The sequence below is a fragment of the Chlorella variabilis genome (genome assembly GCF_000147415.1).
Source record: "Chlorella variabilis unplaced genomic scaffold CHLNCscaffold_18, whole genome shotgun sequence".
Classification (NCBI taxonomy): Eukaryota; Viridiplantae; Chlorophyta; class Trebouxiophyceae; order Chlorellales; family Chlorellaceae; genus Chlorella; species Chlorella variabilis.
Genome location: NW_005435070.1, coordinates 351,546 through 363,934, shown reverse-complemented (window position 1 = coordinate 363,934; position 12,389 = coordinate 351,546). Strand labels below are relative to the sequence as shown.

The following is a 12,389-nucleotide window of genomic DNA, read 5'->3' as shown; positions in this document are numbered from 1 at the left end:
TTTGAGGAGGTGGGCTGGGGCGTGCGGGGGGAGGCGGGCGGGCACGCTGGCCGCAGCGTCCGAGGCTCACATTTGTAGAAGGCCTGCAGGAAGGCCACCACCGTCTGCGCCACATCCAGCTGGCTTGTCGTCGCGTCTCCCGGCTTCTGCAGCAGGCAGCGTGCAGACGGGTGGGCGCGCACGGCTGCACAGTGCGCGGTGCAGAGAGGCAGGTGGCCCGGCAGCGCGGCCGGCCGGCCAGGCGCCGCCAGGCGCCGGCGGCAGCAGCAGCTGCGGCGCACCGTGCTGTAGCTGAGGCCGGTGCCGATGGGCTGGTCGATGTAGAGCATGTGCCCCACAGTGGCCCAGGTGAAGCTGTTGGGTACCAGCTGGCGGCTGGTGCTGAGCGAGTAGGGGCCGTGCTCTGCACGCAGGCGGGCCGCAGGCCAGGGGCGCAGGCCAGGGGCGCAGTGAGCCGGGGCCGTCATTTGAGCCAAGGGAGGCAGCCTCTGCCAAGGGCCACGGCTCTTGGCAGTGGGATGCCCAGGGCGCACGGCTGCACGGCTGCAGACAAAAAAAAAACCAACAACAAGCTGGCGGCAGAGGCTACCCAGCAGGGACAGCCAGAGGCGGGGCAGCCTGGGCAGCTGGCGGAGCTACGCACCCACAAACATGCCCCACAGGCTGCTGCAGCCTGGGCCGCCGTTGAACCAGGCGATGACGGGGGTGGTGGTGGCGTTGATGGCCGCCCCGGTGGTCGCGCTGCGCGCCTGCAGGGCCCATGCAGGAGTGGCAAGGCTGCGGTGGGTGCCGCACACCGTGTGCTCGAGTTGACTTGAACTGACTTGCAGAACGGATTCGGAGCCAGCGAGGCTCATGCACGCATTGCGGCGGCGTAAACCATGGCCATCTTTGATGAATGTGCTGCCGCGGGGCAAGGCCGCCGCAGCCAAAGCAGTCCACATGGCGGCCAGGCAGTGCCACAATACAGCGCTCTGGAACCGCACCTGGAAGAACCAGTAGAACAGCTTCCTAGCAGGGTTGGTGGCGGGGCTGAAGTAGCCAAAGCGCTCAATTGGTTCTGGCCTGGCGGCGGCGGCGGCGGCGACCTGTGGCCGCACCCGCCCCGGCAGCACAAGTGGCTTGTCGGTCAGCCCCGCCGCGGCTGCCTGCGGCACCGCTGCTACCAGGAGCAGCAGTACCGCTGCCAGAGCCTGCAAGCCAGTCGCTGCGGCCATGTTCGGGCGCGTCCCCACACTGTGGGGCCCGCGGGCACACCCGAGTGCCGCCCGCTGCCGCAAGCTAATGGCAAACATATGCTGCTGTTGCTGATACAGCGGGCGGGCGTCCAGCGACCGGAAGATGCGGACGCCTTTGACACAGCCTAGTTTTCAAAAGCCCAAGGGTGAGATGCAGGAGAGAAAGAGCGGAGGTGGGTATCAAGATCAGGAGCGGAGTCTGCACGAGGAGGCTCCTCATGCAAACCGCCCGCCGACGCCGCCCGCATCCGCCTGCATCCGACCCGACTGCGCCCCTCCCCTCCTCCCCGGCACTCAGCAATGACTCAGTCACAGTGGGCTGGACAAAACATGAAACAATCCCCAGTGGCACGCTGCCGTCCATCCATGCCATTGTAAGCTTAAGAAAAAATGGCCACCAGAACCGATGCTGCATCAGGGTTGATCGTCCCCGGCCCCCTCACAGCTCCCCCACCCCATCGCCCTCCTCCTCCTCCGCCATCAGATCAGCCAGGTCAAACTCCTCCTCCACCACCTCCTGGCCGTCGCCGCCGTCCCACGCGTCTCGCGTCTCCACCTTGGCCACCTCCCCAATCACGGCGGTGGCACGCTGCACCCCGAGAGACGGCCAAGGGGTCAGGTGAGAGGCAAGGTGGCAAGTGCATGGGTGGGGCGCAGGCAGCCCGTGTGCCAGCCCCGCCCCGGGCCAGCCCCGGCCCTTCCACATCGTGCTGGCAATGGCACCGCCCCGCGGCGGCACCCCCACTCACCAGGCGCTCCGAGGCCAGGAACTGCCGCACGTGCTGCTCCTCAAAGGCCGACTTGAGGCTGGCAAACTTGCCCTGGGAGGGGTAGTAGGCGATGAGGGCGGGGTAGCCGTAGCCTGCGCCGGAGCAGAGGGAAGGGGGGGCGGGAGGATGGTACTCGCAAAGCCGGTGGAAGCAGGTACTGGACAATTGCATACACCAATTCGACTGAGAGGGGAGCGGGAGCAGCGGGAGGAGTCGTGATGCAGGGAGGGGGGTGTGCAGCGGGGTTGGGGCGGGCGGGCTTGGCGTGCAGCCGCGGCAGCCATGCGGGCAGCCACCCGTCGCCCATGCGTCGGCAGCCCGGCAGGCCCTACCTCCCACGCCAAAGTTGGCTTCCAGCGCCGGCTGCGCGCCGCCCTGGGCCCACAGGTACGAGAAGGGGCGGTCCTTGTACTGCGGGATCAGGTCCCGCAGGATCTGCGGGGAGGGCAACGGGCGCCCAGGGGCAGCGCAGCGGTGAGGCGTGCGGGGCGAGCCGTGGGACGGCGACCGGCGACCGGCGACCGGCGCAGCGCATCATGCAGTGCCGCGCGGCCCAGCGCTCACCCAGCCATGAACCCAGCCCCAGCCCAGAACGAGCCCAGGCCCGGGCCTGAATACCAGCACAGCACAGCCAGCACAGCACAGCACAGCGCAGCGCAGCGCCGCCCAGCGCCGCCCAGCAGGGCCGCCGCCGCGCCTGCAGGTAGGCCTCGCGGCCCGCGGCCTTGGTGTCGAGGATGTGCGGCAGGAAGGCGAGGAGGCACATCATCTTCGGCTTCACCTCCCCCAGCTCCAGCGCAGCGTCTGCGGCGTGCCCCACACAGTGCTCCTCCCAGGTGTGCTCGTCCACTAGCTCGCGCACCTGTGTGGGAGCAAGGGGGGCGCGCGCGGCGGCGGCGGAGGCGGGGTGTGTGTGCGAGTGGTGGTGGCGGAGGTGGGGTGTGTGCGCGCGCGCGAGACAGCGTGGAAAGGACGCACAGGTGCACAGGAAGCCCGCTACACTGTAAAACCACAGCTGCCTGTGGGCTGGAACGCGCGCTGCTGACCACCGTGCAGCAGCAGCAGCAGCAGCTGCTGCTGCTGCTGACCCCGGCGCGCACCTCTGGCGGCGGCTGCTGCGCTGCCCAGCGCTGGGTGGCAAAGGCGGCCAGCGAGCCCGAGTCGCGGCCGCCGTTGTAATCCTCCGGCCTCTCCTTGTCCTCCCCAAAGAACTTGATGGTGGGGAAGCCTGCGAAATAAATAAATAAAGGGCCAGGCGTGGGGCCGTGGGGCGCGGGGCACCGCACGGCGTGCGCACACGCGGCGGCAAGGGTGGGGGAGGGCTGGCCGCGGCAGCCAGGCAGCACGCCAGGCTCGTGGCGAGCATGGCGGCTCGCTTGCCGCGCCGCAGCTGCCCCCGACGCCCCCAGCAGCCCCGGCGGCACCGCACAGCCACGAAGCTTGGGCCCTCCCTCCCTCATCTCTCTCTCTCTCACTCACCCTGCACCTGGAACTCATCGCAGGTCTGCTTCTGGGCGGTGCAGTCCACCGCGCCCACCCGCACCCTGTCCTTCATCTGCTTCGCCAGGTCGATCCAGGCGGGCTTCAGCGCCTTGCAGTGCCCGCACCAGGGAGCGTAGAACTGTGTGTGTGTGTGGGAGGGGGGTGGAGGGCGTGGGCGCGCAGGCGGGTGGGTGTGGGCGTGGGTGTGCGGGGGAGGTGTATACAGTGCAACAGGGAAAGGCACGCTGGCAGGGCATGCAGAGCCACGTGCCGGCGAGCCAAGGGGCGCGTGCCCCACCGGCACATCCCCGCGTCCCATGGCCAGGAAGGGGGCCGAGAGCGGCGCGCCCCGTGCCGCCCACCCGCGGCCGCCCGGCGGCCGCCCAGGGCCCTCCCTTACCTCCACAAACCACAGCTCCTCGCTGCCCGCCACCTGGCGGTGGAAGTCGTCGTCGCTCAGCACAGTCACATCGGTGCCCGCATAAAAGTCGTCGCCGCCGCCGCCGCCACCGCCGCCACCGCCGCCGCCGCAGCGGGCGCCGCCGCCGCCGCCGCCGCCGCCGCCACCGCGGGCGCCGCCGGGCTTGACGCCCAAGCGGCCCAGCGCCAGCCGCTGCACCTGCTGGAGGCCCCATTCGACAATCTCCTTGGCCGAGCGGCCGCCGCTATAGTCTACGGCGGTCACCTTGCCAGAGGGGTCGGTGTAAAGGAACTTGATGGTGGGGAAGCCGCGCACGCCGTACTGCACGCACGCAGGCCGACAGCAGCGCGCGAGGCGAGGCGGGAGGGGGTGTTGAGCGGCGGCGTGGTGAGCGGCGGCGTGGTGAGCGGCCGCTGCGGCGCCGCCGGCGGCGCCAGCGGCAGGCTGCGAGGAGCAGCGTGGTGTGTGTGCGCGGCGCGGCGGCGGCGGCCACGAGGCTGGCACGCACATCGCTGCCCAGCTCGCCGTGGGCGTCCGCATCCACAGCCGCCACAGTGAGGATGCCCTTGAGCGCCTGCGCCGCCCGCTCCCTGCACCCACAGCCGGCGGCACGGTGGCCGGCAGTGAGCGGTGGCGCAAGGAAACAAGCCTCAGCCACTGTGGGGATGCCGAGCAATCGAGCAATCAGACGCTCACCATTCGGGTGCCAAGCTCTTGCAGTGGCCGCACCTGCGCACAGCGGCGGCGGGGCGGGACAGCGCGGTGTTGGCGCGGGACAGGCTGGCCTCCCACCCAACGCACAATACTGCGGCTGGCAGCCGACATTGCCCTGCAGCCTGCTGCAAACGCCAGGCAGCAGCAGCGGCGCGGCAGAGGCCGGCAGATCGCTGGGCGGGCTTCCAGAGACCTCAATCTTACCATGGGGCATAGAACTCCACAAGGGCCGGCTGGGCCACCACCCCCTTGAAGTTACCAGGATGTAGGACTCGAACATCGCCGCCTTCCGAATAGAGTGCTCGGGCGCCGCTGGTGGCCAGCGCCAGCGCCAGGAACACTGTGGCAAGCATGGCTGCTGCGGATGTGCACAACAGTTCCTGAGGAAGAGATGGGTATGAGGAATGCAAGCTCACCAGTGCCAGTCAGCACCCAGCACGCAGCAGGACGGGTCGCCGCCTTTGCCGATGCTTATCTTATCGATGCAGCCTGTTCGCAAGTTTGCACGTCCAGTTTTGAGAAGCGGATCGCAGCCTGCCCTGTTTTTTCATTCCGCGCAGCGGCGCTCTCCGACTCGCGCTGACAGCCCCGCAGGGCCCAGGGTAGCCTGTGGGCTGTGGGCAGCTTCCAACAAGCGCCGAAACCCACCCCCGTAGGAAGGAAGGGACCGGCCAGACACGCAGCCGCCACTCGTCACGCTCCCACCCTTGTGCAAACCACCATCCGGGCCAGGTGTGCACCAATGACACCGCCGGTGGAAACCGGGGGCCCGTACTCTGCCTCTCTCGACAGAGGCAGTCCCACCTTGGGGCTGAGACACCTCCATTGTGAACAACCAGACCCTAAAGATCCCAGAGAGCCGGAACTGGGGTCCTGGGGAAGCCTGTGAAGCGCCCTGAACACCATGCATGCCCGCGTGCCTTCCGCCGTCCCGCACCTTAAATAAGTCGGCGCACCTGCCCGCGCACCCTGCAGGCCCTCTCTCCGCACATGGAGGCCTCCCATAAGCTGCAGCTGCTAGCGGATGCGCTGGCTCTGGAGTTCAGCCAGAGCCTGGCCAGCGCGCAGTGCGCGGCCGCGCTCACGAGGGTGCTGCCAGGCCTTGAGTATATGAGGTGCGTGCTGCCAACGAGGCGACCCGCAGCTGCAGCATTGGGTCCTGGCGCGGAGTGGGTCAGGCCGCAGCGCCACCGGCCCGTCTGTGCATGCCTGCAGCCCGTCTGCGCCAGCCGCTGCCTGCCGCGCCTGATTTGCCTGCATGCTCCCCCTCTCACCCTGCAGCATCGCGGTGAGCAACCCCGCCCAGGCCGGCAGCATCGTGGCATCCGCCAACTGCGCCGCAGGTGCGGCGCTAGAGGCAGCGGCCGTGCCAGCGAACTCCTCGCCGTTCTTTCTCATGCGGTGCACCTGACAGACGTTGCCTCCTGCAGCACGCCACGCCGACCCTTGCTGCCTCCCTCCATGTATGTATCCTGCCGCAGAGGGCCCCACCACCCTGCACCTTCACGACGCACTTTCCTCAGTTGCGGGGCTGGCCATGGAGCGCGGCCAGCCGCTGCAGACCAGCCTGCCCAGCAGCAGGGAAGCCAAGGCGGTGCCCGGCTTTACCGACGTGCAACAGATGGTGGCGGCCGCCCCCGCAGCCACGCACCTGCTGTGCATACCCTTCGGCTGCGGCAACGACGGCGACGGCGACGCGGCAGTCGACGACGGCGGCAGCCAGGCGGACGAGGCGTCGAGGTGCCAGCAGCACGCCCCTCCCTGCAGCGGCCGCGGCGCGCTGCTGTTTGGCCTGTCGAGCAAACCCAGCCTGGATGGCAGGCGCGCCGCAGCGCTGGCGATGCTGGCCCAGTGCCTGCCCGCCCCCATGGCCCGCCTCTCCGCCGACACCCTGGCATTCGTCAACTTGGCGTGCGGCAACAGCGTGCAGTGCAGCTGCTGCTGCGCGCACGACAGCGATGGAGAGGAGGAGGATGGGAGCGGAGAGGGGCACGGCGGCGTGCGGGGCGGGCACGGCGGCGGCGACGACCGCGGTGGGCCAGCCCAGGCGCTGCGGGTGCCGGCGGCCGGCGCCTCGCCAGCCGCCGGCGACAGGGCTGGCCCCAGCGACTGGCGGGCGGCCCGCGGGGAGCAGCCGGGCGGCAAGGGCGGCGGCAAGGCAGCAGCAGCAGCGGCGGCAGCGGCCATGGGCCCCGCCAGCCCAACGGCACACGAGGGGCGCAGTGCAGGTGCGCTGCTGCCAGGTGTCTTGGGAGGCAGACCCTCGGGAGCCTGCAGGGTCGCCACATGCCAGCCATGCACCATGCAGCGTGGGGCATGCGCATGATTCCCCTGCTCCTTCACACCTCTGGTTGCCTCCCGCTGCCGCGCCCGCAGGCCGCCGCTTCCGCTTCAGCAAGGCCCTGATGGCGGCTGCCGGGGAGGGAGCGGGCATCGCGCAGCAGAACCCACTGACCCTCGCCTTCCGCTCGCCGTTGATGGAGCGGGAGTATGGGCAGTGGGTTGCTCGGTACCACTTCAAGGTGAGGGGGAAGCCTGCGGGAGGGCCGCGGGGCTGCTGGAACTGGCAGGAATCAGCAGCAGCAGGAATTGGCGGAGAGCAGAGCTGTTGCCGTGGAAGGGGCGGCCCGCTGGCCGTGCCCCTGACGCCGCGCTGCCCTGCCGGCGCCTGCCGCCGCCTGCTGTGCAGCAAGGCGACATGATGACCTCGCTGCTGCTTGCCACGGCCCTCGTCATCGTGGCATTCATCCGGGTGAGCAGCCCTGCAGTCATGATCTTTGGGCATGGCCAGCAGCCGTGTTTGTGGAGGCCGCTCTGCCTTGCTCGCCACACGTCCTGCCTCTCTCCCAGCCCGCCTCACACTCCACCTCGCTGGGATACTATGCCACATAATGATGTGAGAACTGTTTCAATTGTGGCTAGTGTTCTGCATGCATCAACTGACTGGCATGGCCGCCGTACCGCCTGCACTGGTGCAGCCGTACCGCCTGGTGGAGCACGCCCCCGGCAGCCTGGTGCTGGGGCTGGGCGTGGCGCTGCCCCTGGGCCTCAGCTGGCTCAGCAGGAACGCATACATGCGTGAGTTGTCTGCTGCTGCTGCTGCTGCTCACAGCAGGGAGCAGTGTCGGCACGCACAGCAGTAGCAGTCGCTCCTGGAGGCCACGCAGCGCCTTGCCCGACCGGTGGCCACATGCCTGCCTACCCACCAACCACACTCCCACACCATTCACCTGCCCACCGCCACCATACGCACGCATACACACGCATTCACAGTCTCACAACTGCGCATCCTTGCTCGGCGTGTGCAGCCCTGCGCACTTGGCTCATCGCCGCCTTCCGCATCTACGCCGTCTGCTTCATCAACATCGTCTGCATACGTGCCTACCAGGTGCGCCCTCCCTCTCCTCCTCCCTGGTGCTTGGTCCAACGGCCTTGGCGTGCTCATGCGGCGCAGGGCCGGGGGCATGTAGCACCTCCTCGCCCCTCCACGCCCGCTTGCTCAGGCGCCTGTGCGCGCCTGTTGTTTGTGTCTGCCTCTAGCCTGCTGGTCTTGCTGATTGGGGCGGTTGTGCGATGCGCATGCAGGTGCACCTGGTGCCGGAGCGCATGCAGCAATGGGTCACCTTCTGGCGGATAACAGGCGCAGAGAGCCTGTGCGTCGTCGCTGTGGCCTTCAGGGTGAGCAGGTGCCTGGAGCTCGCCGGCGGCACTGTGACAGCCACAGCCTGCGGCAGGAGCCAGCCGGCGGATGCTACTTGGAGCGGCTCGCAGCTCAAAGGCTTTGCGTTCCCTGCCATCCATGCCCTGCAGACGCGCCTGAGCCTCCACCTCCCGCTGCAACTGGCTGCGCTGGCGATTGTGGTGTGGAATGTGCCCCAGATGTGTGCCGAGGTGAGGGCTGACCGCGCCTTGCTCTGACTGCTGCTGGCACCGTGCCGGCGCACCCATACCCAACTGCGTGGCAGCCGTGCACTGAGCCCCAGCCTGCATCACTTCTCTGCCGCAGTGCTTTGCCGCCTCGCCCATCGTGTCATGCTTCAAGAGCAGCGCCGCCATGGCCGCCGTGTTTGGCTACCTGCTGCCCACGCTGGGCCTGAGCTACCTGGAGCAGCGCTCCCGCTCCACCTTCGCCAACATGCTCCAAGCTGCCGTTGGCCAGGAGGCCTAAGCATTGGCAGAATGCATTGATATTCAATTTTCCCTCGGCAAGGACCTTAATTGTTTGGGCATGGACCGGCAAAAGGCACCCACAGGTGTCTGTTATCCAGGGAAGCTACTTCACCAGCTGATTCGCATGCATCATGTTTGCCCCATTTCATCTAACCATGCCAGCCGCCAGCCCATGGCCTCCCGCCTTTGTTTATTCTCACACTTGAACAGTCAAAGCCAGCGTGCTGCTGAGCAGGCGGTGGCCCTGGCACCTTCACCGGGGCGGTGCAGCTGATGCTCCCCAGCTGTCGTTGTGGCGTCGACGTGTAGGAGCGCACAGCTGCACAATCAGGCACCCGGCAGCTGTATGGTTGCAGCAATCGCTTACCTCTACACATGGACAAACTCTGTCCCGCAGTATGTGCTCAGCACACCAGCCTCACAGAAGTGCGGCACCGCCCCTGCCGCCGGCTTCACGCCACCGCCTGGGCACCCTTGTCAGTGCGCCACCCGGTCTAAACAGGGCTGCAGGCTCTGCCATTCTCATACTCAGTACACAACGGCCCTAAATCATGACAGACGGCCTATGAGGCTGCCAGCAGCCTGCCACTGGCTTGCCGCCACACCGTGCATGGGTGCCATGGGGATGTGAAGGGGAGATCGAGCCCCGGCCAGCTGTCCCGAGCCGTCGACTGGATTCCGGATGCCGCCCGGGCCCGTGGCCCAGCATTGCGCGAGCTGGTGGCGCTCCACCCGCCACCTCATTTCGGCAGTGCCGGGTGGCGCGCCAGCTGGCAGGTGCCAGGCCACCTGGCGGGTTGCTATTAGCTTAGCTTAAAAGCCAGGCCTTGTTGCTCCTCATCCTCAATTCAAGCAACCACACATCCATCCCAAACACCAGCAGCGCTCCCCAGCCCCCTTGCTCCACCATCTGCTCAACCCACACTCGGTCTAGCAGCGCCGAGCAACGCACACGACCATGGTGGCCGTGGTGCAGCTCCCCTCCTCCTCTCCCTTTGATGCGGACATGAGCCGCCAGCCCAGCAGCCTGGAGCTGCGCAGCTCCTTCCACAACCTGTCTTGCCGCGTGTCCCGCCACCTGCTGTCCGCCATGTCCCACGCCCCTCCCAGTTGAGGCACTGTGCTGCAGCAGCCATCGGAGAGAGGAGACCAGCGTGCTGCCTGCAACCCTGCAACCCACCTTGCATCCTGCTCACCGCTGCCCCACCCCCGCCCTCCCCCTGCCCGCAGCGAGAGCGGCCCCCAGGGCAGCGTGCGCCCTCTCACCGTGGTCAAGGACCCCGCCGCCTGGAAGGCCTGCGACTGGGCCGGGCGCCAGCACGAGGTGGTGGTGCAGCTGGACGGCGCTGACGTGGCGCAGCTGAAGGAGGCGGTGGCGGCCTTCATGGCCTCTGGCCGCCCCCTGTCCGCCCTCCAGCGCCCCGCCGACTTCCCGCTGTCGGGCGGGCTGGCCGACAAGTTGGCCGGCGTGCGGCGCGACCTGCTGCGCGGCCGCGGCTTTGCGCTGCTGCGCGGCGTGCCGGTGGCGGAGTGGAGCGAGGCCGAGAGCGTGGCGGGCTACATGGGCCTGGGTGTGCACGTGGGGCGGCCCCAGCCCCAGAGCAAGGACGGCAAGCTGATCAACCACGTCAAGATGCACTACGCACCCGCCGGCGCCCCCGCCTCCACCCTGCCCCAGCGCGAGCACGCGCACAACCTGGAGTTTGGGCTGCACACCGACGCGCAGGCCGACGTGCTGGGTGAGCCCTCGCCGAGCCCTCGCGTGCCGTGCCTGCACTGCCCCGCCGCCGCTGCTGGGGTGCCTTGCGCCGTGCTTCCCGCCCTGCCCCGCGCCTGCCCGAGCCACTTCAAAAGTGTGGCCACCCGGCTGACTCCCCTCCCTGCTGCTCCTCCCGCCACGTGCAGGCCTGCTGTGCATCAACCAGGCTAAGGAGGGCGGCGTCAGCAGCTTCTCCTCCACCCTGGCCGTGCACAACGAGCTGCTGCGCCGCGGCCGCAACGACATCGTGTGCTGCCTGGCCAGCGGCGGCTGGTACCGCGACCGCAGCCGCTACCAGGACCTGGCCCCCGGCGCGAGCCCCTTGTGGGAGATGCCCGTCTTCTCCTACCACAAGGGCTACCTCACCACCCACTACAACAGCTCCCACTACCAGCTGTGCGCGCGGCGCTACCCGGAGCAGGCGGGCCCGCTGTCAAAGCTCCAGCTGGAGGCGCTGGCGCTGTTTGAGGAGATTGGCAGCCACCCCGACTTCGCCATCAGCTACTGCCTGCAGCCCGGCGACATCATCCTGCTCCACAACTCCTCCGCCCTCCACGCCCGCTCCGCCTTCATGGACGGCGACGCGCCGCACGAGCGCCGCCACCTGGTGCGCCTGTGGCTCGGCTGCGACGACGACCGCCCGCAGCCCGCGCACCTCGACTTCCCCCGCTCCTACACCGAGGGCTACGACCGCGACGCCTACCAGGGCCTGATGAAGCCAGCGCCCTCCCAGTTCCACGTGCCCCTCAGCCAGGAGGCCGACCACCTGTGAGCCGAGCTGAGCTGGCACCGCTCCCCGCACCGTGCCTGGTGCCAGGCATCCCAGCCACTGTACACTGTGTTCCTCTTCCACCTTGGAGCCGCCCCTTTGCCTCTGGATGATTTCTGGGTATTTTTGTTTAAGGCGGTCTCTGTGTCGACCTGTTACCTCCACCAAATCTGCAGCAGGCAGCCATGGCAATGTCTTTCGAGCCCATCCTCATCCTGTACGCCTTCCTGGCGGTGGTCCAGCTGATCCTGACCATGCTCCCTGGGGTTTGGTACACGCGCAAGGTGCGCCATGGCCCCTGGAATGGCCCCTCTAACTCATGCAGACCCCTCTAGTGCACGTAGAACGAACCCACATGCAATATCAGGGACACTCGGGCCTGGAGATGTGGCAATGCATCGACATGGATGAGCGCAACCCTGCCTGCATGCCCGCCCGCCTGCCGAGCAGGGGACCGTGAACGGGGGCATGCGGCGGGCGCTGAGCGGCATGGCCTTCAACCTGATGCTGCCCGCGGTGGCGTTCATCAACATCGCCGGTCAGGTCACCGCAGACACCATCGTCGGCTACTGGCCCTTTGCAATGAACACATGTGTGAGGTGCGTCGCAGCTACAGGCAGCTGTGCCGCCGATGCTTGAAGCTCAGCCGCCTGGAGCATGTGGTGGCGGCTTGGGCATGGAGGGCCACAGCAGAGCCAGCCGCTCTCCCGCCGCACTGCACACGGCCAGCCTGCTGCGCTGCGCTGCCCCCGCCTGGCTGCAGCACGCTTGTGGGCATGGGGCTGGGGTGGGTGGTGAATGAGGTGGTGGGCACCCCGCGCCACCTGCGATACCACGTGGTGGCGGCCTGCGGCTACGGCAACCTGAACAGGTGCGTGCCTGCCGCGTTTGGGTGGGCTGGCTGGGGGGGAGATCCTGTGGGGCGTGCGGGCCAGTTGGGGAGCCCTCCAGCCTCCGTGGCAGCGTGTTGGCATCCAACCGCCTGCCGCGCGCCTTGTGTGGCCCGGTTTGATCAACCACTGGCGTGGCCCAACCCCCCCCGCCCGCAGCCTGCCACTCATGATCA

General features: G+C 68.2%; 4 protein-coding genes across 4 annotated transcripts in view; 2 read left to right on the top strand and 2 right to left on the bottom strand.

Moving 5' to 3' along the window:
* CHLNCDRAFT_136997 (hypothetical protein) overlaps positions 1–1,217 on the bottom strand; it is a gene marked incomplete at both ends in the record, with an annotated part of 3,016 nt that extends 1,799 nt beyond the window's left edge. Inside the window, 4 exons of the mRNA XM_005845224.1 lie at positions 99–146; positions 282–403; positions 644–749; positions 987–1,217. Coding sequence (XP_005845286.1) covers positions 99–146; positions 282–403; positions 644–749; positions 987–1,217 — 507 coding nt within the window. The remainder of the gene's footprint in view (positions 1–98; positions 147–281; positions 404–643; positions 750–986) is intronic.
* A 460-nt stretch (positions 1,218–1,677) lies between these two features.
* Positions 1,678–4,978, bottom strand: CHLNCDRAFT_136996 (hypothetical protein; the record flags this gene model as incomplete). Its single annotated transcript, XM_005845223.1, has 10 exons — positions 1,678–1,827; positions 1,988–2,100; positions 2,341–2,443; positions 2,652–2,870; positions 3,109–3,236; positions 3,488–3,629; positions 3,891–4,232; positions 4,420–4,501; positions 4,608–4,640; positions 4,830–4,978. 10 exons carry the CDS (start codon positions 4,976–4,978, stop codon positions 1,678–1,680), a joined length of 1,461 nt encoding a protein of 486 aa, XP_005845285.1.
* Positions 4,979–9,753: 4,775 nt separating this feature from the next.
* CHLNCDRAFT_136994 (hypothetical protein) lies at positions 9,754–11,326 on the top strand (the record flags this gene model as incomplete). Its single annotated transcript, XM_005845353.1, has 3 exons — positions 9,754–9,878; positions 10,026–10,534; positions 10,701–11,326. The coding sequence occupies 3 exons, from the start codon at positions 9,754–9,756 to the stop codon at positions 11,324–11,326; spliced, it is 1,260 nt and encodes a 419-aa protein (XP_005845415.1).
* A 188-nt stretch (positions 11,327–11,514) lies between these two features.
* Positions 11,515–12,389, top strand: part of CHLNCDRAFT_136993 (hypothetical protein) — a gene marked incomplete at both ends in the record, with an annotated part of 2,075 nt that continues 1,200 nt past the window's right edge. The window contains 3 exons of the mRNA XM_005845352.1: positions 11,515–11,607; positions 11,774–11,922; positions 12,087–12,194. Of these exons, the coding sequence (XP_005845414.1) occupies positions 11,515–11,607; positions 11,774–11,922; positions 12,087–12,194 (350 nt within the window). The remainder of the gene's footprint in view (positions 11,608–11,773; positions 11,923–12,086; positions 12,195–12,389) is intronic.